This window comes from Maylandia zebra, linkage group LG6, assembly GCF_041146795.1.
Source record: "Maylandia zebra isolate NMK-2024a linkage group LG6, Mzebra_GT3a, whole genome shotgun sequence".
In the NCBI taxonomy this organism is placed as follows: Eukaryota; Metazoa; Chordata; class Actinopteri; order Cichliformes; family Cichlidae; genus Maylandia; species Maylandia zebra.
In genome coordinates this window covers 11220132-11232760 of record NC_135172.1, presented here as the reverse complement: position 1 = coordinate 11232760, position 12629 = coordinate 11220132, and the positions used below count along the sequence as shown (strand labels likewise).

General features: G+C 41.1%; 2 protein-coding genes across 3 annotated transcripts; both read right to left on the bottom strand.

Annotated features, from left to right (window-relative positions):
* Positions 1-1746: 1746 nt before the first annotated feature.
* atf4a (activating transcription factor 4a) lies at positions 1747-6594 on the bottom strand. 2 transcript variants are annotated; one of them, XM_076884645.1, is made up of 4 exons: positions 6421-6594; positions 4974-5135; positions 4410-4718; positions 1747-3461 (listed from the first exon to the last, which is right to left on the bottom strand). In XM_076884645.1, exons 2-4 carry the CDS (start codon positions 5020-5022, stop codon positions 2500-2502), a joined length of 1320 nt encoding a protein of 439 aa, XP_076740760.1. In that variant the 5' UTR covers positions 5023-5135; positions 6421-6594; the 3' UTR covers positions 1747-2499. The 2 variants fall into 2 exon arrangements, with proteins under 2 accessions (XP_076740760.1, XP_004574593.1); XM_004574536.4 differs by having other exon boundaries at positions 1747-3458; positions 6421-6589.
* A 1439-nt stretch (positions 6595-8033) lies between these two features.
* On the bottom strand, positions 8034-12300 carry LOC101466809 (apolipoprotein L6). The gene is made up of 9 exons (XM_076885453.1): positions 12236-12300; positions 11538-11663; positions 11327-11419; positions 10962-11054; positions 10831-10870; positions 10685-10736; positions 9399-9528; positions 9136-9324; positions 8034-8787 (listed from the first exon to the last, which is right to left on the bottom strand). Exons 1-9 carry the CDS (start codon positions 12242-12244, stop codon positions 8365-8367), a joined length of 1155 nt encoding a protein of 384 aa, XP_076741568.1. The 5' UTR covers positions 12245-12300; the 3' UTR covers positions 8034-8364.
* Positions 12301-12629: the final 329 nt, after the last annotated feature.

Below are 12629 nucleotides of genomic sequence, written 5' to 3'. Positions count from 1 at the left end.
AGACTTCTTTAACACAATAACATTAAGAGGAACTCCAACTAACACAGAGAATATGTAAATACTACTGTAACGCAGCTCTGTGGAAAGAGATTTGTTTTCATTCCAAAGGTTTGAGGCATTAGCAGATCTGGGCCCTGTTTCAGGAAGCCGGTTTAGTGCAAACTCTGAGTAAGTATACCCTGAGTTAACGAAAACTCTGGGTTTTCGGTTTCACAAAGCGAGTTTAGATTAATTCTGAGTGAGTTACTATGACGACACACTCCGTGAAGCTAACCTGCCCCCTAGCAGGTTTACTTCAACTAACCCTGACCTTCTCCGCCTCTTTGTCAGAAACCTGACTGTAGGAAGTGTCAGACATGGCGTGTCCCTTCCTTGAAGAGCCAGTAGATGTTGAAGCCCAAATTCTCCGCAGAGCTCTCCGCCGGGAGAGAGTGATCAGAGCGCGTTTGGACATTTTATCATTTCCTGATGATTTTCTGTGTGAACGTTACCGTTTTTCAGCACAATCTATAATTCATTTGAATAACATCCTCAGGACTAATATTGCTCATGTGACACATCGCGGACATTCTCTCAGTTCATTACATATTATTTGTATTGCACTTCGTTTTTTTTGCAAACGGGAGCTTTCTGTATAATATTGGTGACGCTGAGCACGTTTCCAAGGCTACCGTCTGTTGGGCAGTCAGGAATGTTACAGTTGCACTGAAACGTCTCCTGTACTCATTTGTGGTGTTCCCCGGTCATAGACCCACAAGATTTATCAAAGAGGGATGCCACAAAATTGCAGGTATCAGGATGAACGAAACTTAATTCATGATGTGGTGATATTTGAACTACTTAAATTTTACATTTATTCCCACGGTGTGTGTGAATGTGTGTGTGAATGGGTGGATGACTGGATATGTAAAGCGCTTTGGGGTCCTTAGGGACTAGTAAGGCGCTATATAAATACAGGCCATTTATGCATGCTCCCTTTCTTTTGCAGCTGAGGCTGTGTTACTTTTTTTCTGCAAAATTTGCATGTTATCGGCATATGCTGCCATCAGAATTTCGGCCTCAAGCACTGTAAAATACATTGACCGCGCCTTCTTTCCCTCCGTCTCCATGGTGACTCGCTTAATCTGTGCTCCACTAATCAGGGCTTTATGTATCCTCGTGCACGCGCTTAATTTGGGGTTACAGCAACTCTGCGTTGATTGAACTAATTGTTAACAGCCTTTCTGAAACCGAATATTCCGAGTTGGACAGTTCGGGGTTACTCAACCCCGTGTATCATTTTTAGAGTTTTCTAAACCGGCTTCCTGAAATAGGGCCCTGGTCTGTGACAAGGCAATACAAACCAGGTAAGGTACAAATGTAACCGGAAAGGAAAATTTCTAAATATATATTTGTGCACAACTTTTCCCAATACAAGGCACCATTTTTATTAATAACATTCACTTTCATAACCTTGAGTTATAAGTTCAAGTCCTAGTCTCTGGCTTAGTAATCGATCCTTACACGACTAATTTTTCATCTTCTCATTGCCTTCTGCAAATGACTGATATATTTATGTTTATAAAAATGCTGAAAGGATCTGTGTTAAGATTTTATTTTTGTCACTGAAACTGGTTCATCTTAAAAATCTCGTTTTTATCTACCCAATGTGTGTTTTACAGTCTGTCGTATCAATTTTCCAGAAAAGCCTGACAGACTTAACTATCAAATGTACTCTAAATAAAATTAAAAGACACAGATCATCACTGGAGTACTGATAGATATTTAATAGAAAAAAAGACCAGCAAAGCATTTTTTACAAGCCAAACACCAGTGCTAGGAGACAGAGCTACCAAAGATGTGATAAGATTTTATCCAGCATTAAATAATAATTAAAAAAAAAAAAAAAAAAAAAAAAAGGGGAAAAATACCCACAATCTGCAAGCAAATGAGAAAATATATACATAAGAGTCGAGTGTAATATCACGGATTCATAAGTAGGCTGAGGCCCCTTACTGGAAGTCAAGATGTTAAGAAGAAGGTCAAAATAGGGTTGCATGGGGTTAGAAGGTAGTAGGAACGGGGTAGAAGTGGTGTTTAATTTTTCTGACTAAATGTATTTAAGCCCATTCGACGTCTGGTGATGAAGTGGTGCTGGAGCAAGGGGATCTCAGTCAATGAGTTACAGGTCTACAACAATACCAGGAGCTACGGTGACTCGTGCTTTGCATGCCTAGTCTACAAAGACAAACTTACACCCTGTTTTTTTGTACCAGGAATAAGACAGGGGACTGAGAGACAAGCATGTACAGATGCTTCACCTCACAAACTCCCAGCCCCCTAATCTACACTACTATAACTTCTATACGAGTTTGACTTTTTATCTGGCTATTCATTCTTTTCCACCAAGTGGCAGGTTTCACGCGCAGCTCTTTTACAATTTTCTTCAATTACTAGTTTGGATTCCCTTTAAGCATGTGATCACTGAAGCAGGAACACCACTCTCTCACTACTTTCTTTTTAAGCCACTGAGTTGGTCTTTACACGGCGGTGCTTTCGAACCTCTTCCATCAGGTCCTTGAGGTACTGGATCTCTCGGCTGATGGACTCTGCTTTTTCCGCCAGCTCGTGGTTCTTCTTCTCCAGCTCTTCGCACTCTTTGTGCAGCTCCTCCTGTTCAACCCTTTTCTTCTGCCGATAACGTGTGGCTGCTGTCTTGTTCTGTTCCATTTTCTTGAGCTTCTTCTCCACCCCTCTGGGAGCACCAGACACTGATTTGACCTTTGAGGTCTTGGGAGAGGTGGAAGCTTCAGATTTGGAGTAGGGTTTGGTCCTAGAGGAACCAGCTGCAGGGGGCGGGGTAGGAAGAGGAGAAGGAAGGCGCACCGGAGAACCAATGGCTGACTCAAAGCCAGAGTCACTGTCGCATTCGCTTGGTGGAGAGGTTTTAACAGCTTGATCGGGGAGAGATACGAGGGAGGGCTCTTCTTTGTTTGAGAGAACCACCACAAAGTGACCAGAGGTGGGGATGGAGAGAACAATGGGGGTCGACTGAACGCTTCCACTGGGGTCTGGGATGATTGTGAGGGATGTGGTCTGCTTGTCAGCATCTAGGACATCTACTTCGCTTCCCAGCTCCAATGTGTAGACTGGAGATGGGGGAGATGGAGGTTCAGATTTAACCTCATGAGCAGGAGCAACATCCATCTTCTTGGCCTCAGCTGCCACAGGGAGAGGGAGCTCCAGAGGGGGACTGGGAATGTCGGGCAGAGGCAAACTCAGCTCAAGGCTGCTGTGTGGGACGGGGATGTTTGTGTTAAAGGGATCTAGATCCAAATCCATGGAGGAGTCCAGGGAAGCCAGGAGATCTTCAGGGGAGCTGGGAGACTCAGAGGAGCAGGATCCAATGAAAGACTCCAGGTCAAATTCACTCAGGTCGATTTTCTCTGACATCCAGTCCATGCCGGCAAAAGCATCATCTGCTGACAAATATTATTCATTAATACTCGCAATAAACAGTTCAGAGATTTGGATCATTAATCTTACAGTGAATCATTTCCATGCCATACTCCATAAAGCTACTTATTTGTTAAATACCAGGGTTGTGAATTGTACTGGATCAATTTTTTACAACCTATAAAAAAGCCGTATGACAATATCAACACTATGTGGGTTATAGTCACGTTACTGCATATGACAGAAAAAACAATGGGCGGATGTAAATTACTGATGTGGTTACACGGTGAAAGCTGCTGTTTAAAATATTGACCCAAGATACAATATCCCAAAATATTATGAGAGCTGCTGGCTGCAAGCATCAACAAAACATACAGTGTTTATTTTTTATACATCAAATTTTCTTGAAATGTTGTGATCCAACCGTATTCAACACATGACCTCAGGCGTAAATTTGATCTCTCCCTCGTCTCACAAATACTCAAGTGAGACTACATCCATAAAACAAGGACTTTTACACCTTTAACTGATGTCAGGAAGAACAAAGGGCTAAATGTGTCATTTCACAATGACGTCTAACAAAACCAGATTGAGCCGGTCATTACAGCACAACTGTGAGCCACACCCACCACTCACAAACCAATAAATGTTTGTTGCCCTACAAACATCGAGGTTTCTCATCCACGGTCTTAACGTCAGGTCTCAGCCTGCAAGCAAAACTCAAATACTTAACTGCCAGCGGGCCTCTCCTCTGAAATACTCACAGCACAAGAAATACTCCCAACTTCAGTCTAATAAGAGTGGAAGATGTAGTTTGGTCCTAAACATACTCCAATTAGTAATCTCCCATCATTTCTTTTATTTGGTTTCTAATCAGCTCAACAAGTAGTCAAATTATTTCCTTTTGAAAAATAATTTTTAAAATTTAGGACTTGCCCCCTGCTCATTAAACATGTATTTTAAAGCACGCTCACCTTTGCCATCATCTGCTCCAACATGGGCGTCGAGCAGGTCGCCGGCACCCAGCCAAGAGAGGGACAGCGAGTCCGCTCCGGCCTTGGTTCCCAGGAACGAGGAACAATGGGTGGGAGAGGGAGATGGGGAGGACAAAGACAGCGGGGAGAAAGACATAGTCTGATAAGGGGACGAGGAGGATGGATAAGTGGACAAAGAAAGGGAGGGCGAAGCTGGCGCCTTCCCCTCTAGGGAGGAGGGAGAAAGAGCTTCTTCTTCATCTTGGTCCAGAAGGGGCCCCATGGGGTCAGCCATCAGAAAGGAGGGCCCTGAGAACAAAAGATCAGCGCGTCAATTTCTAATTTTGGGCATCCAATACATACAATCTGTCATTCATCCAATAACTCACTAAAACATCTAACCCATCTACAGATAATTCCATGCTGACCATATGGAACTGTACTTCATTGGCTTTAGAATTGTTGGGAATGGTATTATTATTACCAAATGTTATGCAAACAAAGCAGCACATTCAGCAGTGTTTGTACTAGTGCTCTGGCAATATGTATCATCACAACACACACCTAAGTACAGGGCCTCCACGTCCTCCAGGGCTAGCTGGGAGAGGGTCATGGCTGCTGCTGGTCAGTGGTAGCCGTGAAAAGGTGTACAAGAACAAAGGTGAGTCGAGAGGTCCAGGTATGCTGTCGGCGGCAGCAAAGCTGAAGGTGGTTGCCGGGAGAGACCTGGTTGGAGGGGAGAAAACAGAAATCATGTTAATGGGAGAAAAATAAGGAATATAAGCAAATGTAAGTCTTGATTCTCATGGAAACTAAAATGAAGTGACACATTTTATTGCAGGAAGTTGTGAAACGATATATTCAAACTTTATGAAAATTCAATGTTCGGCAGGGCCAAGTTTATTTGTAAATGCAAAGTTTCCCCAGAGCAGGTGTACTTCCTGAAACAAGCATATTGTTGACTGACAACATTGTGCAGACAATGTAGGCTTCTTTGGTGGTATGTACTAGGGCATAGGTGTCAAACTCTGGGCCGCGGGCCAAATTTGGCCCGCAGCCTAATTACATTTGGCCCGTGAAGCCATACCAAATTATTATTAGAGCTGGCCTACTGGTATTATACAGCTAATATATATATTGTTTAGTATTAAGCTTTGCTTGTTCCATATTCAGTTTTTCAGCAAAACTTGTTTGAGTCCATAAGAAGAGATTCATTCTTAAATCTGGAGGAAGATTTTTTTTCCAATAAATATTAATGTTAGCCCGCGACCTTGTTCCAGTTTTGAATTTGGCCCACTGTGAATTTGAGTTTGACACCCCTGTACTAGGGTCATTAGAGGAGTTGACATCCCCGTTATGGGCGGGGGGGGGGGGGGGGGGGGGGGGGGGGTTGTATCTAATTTTGGCTAATCCGTTCCCCTTAAGCGTCAAAGCTGTATTGGTGGGAAACTCCGCCCTACACCGGGGGATAACTTTGCCTAATTTGGTCATGCATTGGCTGGTAACTCCACCCACGCCTATGAGTCACGGCGGAGATGTGGGAGGGCAAACCGCCATTTTCACAACAGAGCCATCTGCGCGAGGCGGGGAACGAGCACAGCGCGCGCCATTTTGGACGCCACGTTGCCAATATGAAACGTATACAAAACACTAAAAATGTTTATAGTATCACACTGACAACAGTGTCGCAGCCATGGAAAAAAATTACAACTTCAAATGAGACGTCTGAAATGTTTCCCGTGCCTAAACGACGGCTCGTTAGCATGATTCACAACGTAAGGGGCCGGCTCGGTCTACTTCAGCTGGTATACTGTAATTTGATACCTTAGCTCCAAACAAGGAACTAGGAATCAACACACTTAAAGTTTTTTTTTTTTTACAAAAACAAATAGCCTTGATCAACAAGTTTAATAGCCAGTAACACATTCTAGTTGACAGGTTAGTTACTACAGGAAGTGACTATATTTTTTTTCTCTTTAGAAGACTGCAAACATAAAAAAAAATTACTTACGCCATTTTGCCAGAAAAAGCCAGTGCACTTAGCCGTTGCACTGCCGGTTTGTTGCCGCTGCAAGATTAGCTGCCGCACGCCTCTACACTGCCATTTTGGCCCACTAAAGCTACTATGCGCAAAGTGTGTTTACTTTAGGAGCTGTAGGAACGAAGAGCAGGTAGAGCCGTCGCGTGGGGATTATATAGGAACGAAGTACTACTGCGTATATCACTCCGCACCAAGCGCGAGGGCGTTTGTTCACTGTGAAACCAGCAGCGCGAGTGGGAGGTCTTCACAACAGTATTTATAACGTCAACAAAAGCGTGGCCACTCGACTATGCTGGTTAAGTTAAACAAACGAGCCTTTTTTGTGCGTGCGATCCCTCCGCCTGACTCATGTTTATAACTGGTTGGATGAATCATAGCTTTTACAACGGACAAAGTAGATCCACAGGCTGCTGTGACGTAAAATATAGGTCAAATCCAGGATGTAAACATTGAGTATTGAGTATTTTATGGGCCTTTAGCTGTTTTACTGTTTGTAAAAAAACCCCATCCAAATCGCATTTTTGCAATAATATTCATTGTACTGGAGCGAAGATGTCTATTGTTTTAACTGGCCGACAGTTAATTTAGATCACAACGTGTCCCATTTTATATTTTATTCACATACAGACGGACATGATTCACTGCTTATGTCTAACACATGTAGGGTCACACCCTTGTCATTTTGAGCAGCCTCTGGTCAAACAAGCCTGGTAACTATTATTTGGACTGAACAAGACTGTGCAGACTGCAGAGCGAGGAGTCTCACTTCATACATTTCATCATAATTATTTTTTTCACCCTACATGAAGGTTTCATGTGGTTGGGATGGTTTTGTAAAGGGAAGATATTATTTTAGATGGGGAAGTCATTTAATGACTGTCAAAGTAGTCAGCGAGGTAAATAAAAGGCTGATTGTCACTCAAGTGCACTGTTCCTTTTTTCAAACCGAAGATAAAGATGGTGTTGAAGCCAAATATTAGAGCAGCCCCCTAAAACCCAAAATTGGCATCTGAATGAAATCTTCAGCATTGTTTGTAGATACACTTGTTAGAGCCAGTCATAGTGTAATAAGCAAGTAATGACAATAAAGCAAACATAGATTAAAAAAAACAAAAACAAAACTCCATCCAAAGTTGAAATAGGGGTGGAAACATCAAACTTGTTCTGCAGACAGTACTGAAAGATTCAAGCTGCAGGACAGTGACTCTGAAAGTACACCTGGGTCTGGTTTGTGCTTCTCCAAAACCAGTGTCTCTTGCTATGTTTTTTGTAGTCGTTTTAATCTCACTGAGATATAGTTTGACTACATTTCTGTAATTGTAATACGGTCTGTATGACCCACAGTCCGGTCTGGTACCTGAGTAGGTTTATGGAGAACATTCAAAATGTTTCATTTTAAGCTTTCAGTTAACAACCACTCACATTTGTGTGTAAATTGTTTTTAAATGTTATACGTAAAACTATACCACATATAAAGTCAAGCTAGGAATGTCAAAAGTTTACGTATTTTCAAAATGTGTACTCAGCATCAGCTGAAATGTTTTAAAAGAAGGACTACACTGCCCCTGGTGGATGGCGTCAGTCTTTATTTATTAGTCTTATTTTAAAAATGTCATTGGATTCAGTTTAACACGTAGCTTAAGCTGTTAGATTATCTTGAAAGAAAAAACAGCTAAAGTAAGGGAGGTTAACACAATCTCAGTTTTATACAGCATTAATAACCACATGCCATTTAAAAGAAACTGCTTGAAGTTACAATTCCTAAAGTTGCACCAAAAGCTTTGTTCTGTTTTCAAACCTGTTGCCAAAGAAGTAATATATATACACCGATCAATAAACATTTGTAAAAACTGAAAATTAACATTAAAAGACAACCCCAAAACAAAAGATATTCAAGTGGAGAAAAATACCCTCCTAACAATACTTTTCAAACAGTTCTTTGATTTTGATGAACTCATCCAGTCCTTTCTGGAGATCCATCATCAAGGAGCGGAGTTTCTTTGCCAACTTTGACTCAAAGCCCTTCTTCACCTTGGTTCCATCTTTTCCTTTGGTGAAGTACATATCCATGCCGAGGGCAAAGCCTTCTATCATCCCAGACGCCTTAGAGTTTGCCTCCAAGGCCGTGGCACATGCACCTCCTTGACCACAGAACTCCAGCACCTTGGAGGCCCTCTCTGACTTCACCTTTGTGTTCTCAAGCGTGAACACACCATGCTGCCTCAGCTGCTCTATGCCCTCATTAACATAAAACAATTTCTCCTGAATGCACTTACTGAGGGACTCGTAGTTGGTAAAGATCTTCTCAATTTTCTTCTGGTCCTGGTTGCATTTCACCTGGAAAAACATGCTTCACAATCAGTTCAATACCAGAAATTCAGATTACTAGTGTGGGTAGTTTCCAGTTAGTACCCTTTATTTATTGTGATAACATAAAAACAGGGCTTTTGATCTTGAGAGACTTTATATTGTAAAAGAAGACATTCAGCATTTTAGATTGAAGTCCTGGACCTCCAACGGTCCCCTATGACAGCAAACACTTAGACAGTGGGGAGAAGTGTTCTCGGCCAAGACACTGAAGCCCAAAAACTCAGATGCATCACTGGAGTGTGAAAGTGATAAAGAAAAGCTGTGATTGTTTTTAACAGCAGAATTTAATCAAGCCAGTGCCTTAAAGACCGTCACCTTATTTGCGATGGCTGCTGATGCACCAGTAACACCGCCGGCTGCAGCCACGCCGACCCCGACAGCAGTTAGTGCCAGCGAGGCTCCCAGCGTGAACGGGGACAGGATCACCCCAGCAGCTGCTGCCACACCTCCTGCTACAGTTGTAGCGCCTCCTGTGATGCCAGCGATTTTTGTCCCCTTTGAAACCTGAAAAAGAAAATGATTAAAAAGGGAACCTATGGACACAGATGTACATATATCCATAAATATATCCACACCACCTTATCCAAGTTGTCAGCGATGGAGCCAAGCTCGTCTATTTTTTCTTTCAGCCCGCCTTGACACCCAGATGTCGTCGAGATGTAAGAATTGAAAGCTTTATGAAGATGTTCGGCTTTAACTTCTATGACCCTAGAATGTGTTATAAAAACTTTATTAATTCACCTTTAATATCAACAAAACCATTTGCATTTTAAACACACTTATTCATGATCCGCAGATAACAGACTGTAATAACTTTGGTGATTCTCTGACTTTTCCTAAATTAGGAAAAGCACTGCATTTATCACGGATAACTGGAAAACTGCACTTTAATTTACAGTGTAAGTCTTCATTTGCTTCACGAGCTGCTTCTTTTGTTCATGGCAGATTATTTGGTGAAGCACGTGTGTCATGACTGCCTGCTGTGAGTATATCTTTTCTTAAGCACTTAGTTTTACGTGTTTCATACTATTAAGAGTTGTTTTGTATTAAAAGTCTGCTTTTGTTTTGGTTCTTTTCTCTACAGAAGTATTTGGACCAGATGGAAAGCAGCACTCAGGACACTATTTGACAATGTCTAAAAAAAAATCAGTGTGAATCTGCGTGTCGTTAATCATTTGAAGCAGGAGGCATGTAATGAAAGTACAGGAAAGACTCCTCCAAACAGCTCAAATCGACAACTAACCTCAGATGTGTTTAGCCGCACTATTCTGATGAATCTCATTTAGTAAAAATAAATACTTAAAAAAAAAAAACAACTCTGAACATCTAATGTTTGGTTGCTAAGGAAAATAAAATGTTCTTTGTCCATGTTTATGGAACTTATTCCTGTTTAGCTTGTTTAACTTACTTTTAGAAAGTGAAACTAGTGCTTAACAATAATGTATTCATATGTAACTAGATTAGAGGTATGAGAGTTGCGAGCACAGCCTTTTTTCTTAAAGACATTCTTTATGAAAAAAGGCTATGTGAATGGCTGGGAACTAAAGTTAGGCCTGAACTTAAACACATGCAATCAGCCAATCAGCTGTATGGTATAAAAGAAGTGCTGTAGCCAAAGGAGTGCACGAGTAGGTTCATGACAGTACTGTCAGTCTGTCCACCCTTTGTTAAAGACTGAAGTACAACGATGTCTGAAGAGAGGAAGATGCTCACATTTGTGTGGTGTGTCTGCTTATCATGGAATTGAATTAAGCTGCATTGAAGTGAAGATGAAATTAATCCAAAGACAAACTTAGTGCCAACAAACAATCATTTTAACTATAACTACTGTTCCCACATGTAAAAGCATGGAGGAAAAACTTACACTTTTTCTGGCACTCCTCTAAGTTGGAGCTCACTGGACAGAGTTTTCCAGGCTAGAAGCAAATGACACTACAGTTCAGCAACAACAGGATACCACAAAAAACAACATCCAATTGAAATCTTTTCAAGCTGGATATTTTTACTCACGTGTTGACTCTTTGTAGGAGTTTGACAGACTCTCAGCATCCTAATTAAAGAAAGATGATTTAAAGTGACTACAACATGACAAAACAATCACTTGATATCAATTTAATGCTGTGTTTATTTTAAGTAATTACCAGGGCTTCATTTTCATCATCAAGCTGCAGTCGATGGGGTTTAGGAGGCAGTGGAGGGGGTTCATCTTTATCCTTAAAACACTGATCCAGCATCTTAAAAAAAGAGAAACAATCCATGTTTATTAGATCAACCTTGAACATGGTAATCCTGTTTGAACTGTGCACATACTTCATATGTTATCTCACATGACAGAGAGTTTGATCAGACACACCAGTTTCAGATTCTTTGGATGCACATGTCTGACCTTTGTACTGCTGCAATTCAACTGCTTTCAGATAAACTACATTTCTGTGACACATTAAAAGCATTCATTGTGTGAGTAGATGTGGACAGAAAAAAAACATTAGATATAGACCAGCGGTACCTTTATTTTTTCCACAAAAACTTCATTTCCTGTTGAACTCTTTCTAACAGTCCACTTCTTTGGTGCCACTGGTGGTGGACTCGAGCAGATGTCCTGAGTTTATAATAGAGAAAAAATTCACCAAATAATTAAAAACAATAGAATGCAACCATATATGTTTATATATAGCCACTGCTTAAACTTCTGAGAGTGTAGGCGACTGAACCCAAACCTCTCCAGATTTCGTGGGAGACAGGGGAGCACTTTTTTCTGGCTCATCAGTCTTAGAACTCATTTGAAGGAAGATTTGTTTTCTTGGCAGGGGAGTCGGACGTGGCGAGGGAGTCGGAAGCTTTGGCTGGAGAAAAGAGGGAGCATAATTGAAGGTGCTGCCACAATGTGACAAAGATAGTTATGTAACACAGAATAAGTTTATCAAAGTAGAACTGTGGTCTACAATTTCAATGGCCCCCTCCATGAACCTACTTTTAGAGACCATGAGGCATGTTCATGATACAACATTGAGTCAAATCTAGTGATCTATACATTTTTACAGTGGAATTTGCCTCAAGATTTCTAAGGAACTACAAATCTGAACACATTATATTTCAATTCAGAGTCAGCTTACAGAGCTGAAATTCCAGACAACCAAACTGTTAATCTACCTGGTCAAGCCCGCCAAACAAGGCTGCTTACATCTCTGCAGCTAACACGCCCATTGTGGACTGATTTCACTTTTGCTTTGTGTGCAAATCTAATCTAATTCAAATTTTTTAATGATTCTGGCAACAAAACCTTTGCAGTTCTTTTGAAATATGTTGGAACAAATTCCAGATAGGTAGGATATTTTGACCAAAACAATATGCATGGCAGTTTGAGTAAAAGTTGTTGTCGTCTGAACTTAAATAAAATTCTATTTAAATGTCTTACCTGTGGCATTGTGTAACAGTGCCTGCTGTCTCTGTGTAACTACAGGATGCTGCACTTTGGCTGGTTGATCCACTAAATGAATGCTCATCACACAAACCAAACAGATTGCATGACTGTGACTGAAACGTCACGGCATGGTATCCATTCACCTTTTTTCATTCATTCTGTTGTTGGACTGGAAAATGTTGTTTTTAGGATAACAACACCTGCCACTTGTCGCAAGAAATATTAAAGGAAATCATTTAAAGGAACACTTTAGGAATACTGTGATGAATAAATAACAATTTTCTTTCACCACCTTTTAAAGACTTAGACATGAAATTGTTTTTTACTTTTATCAAAACCTTACTGACTTTGCAAAGGTTTCTGCAAAAAATGCAGGAATAATGCAGAG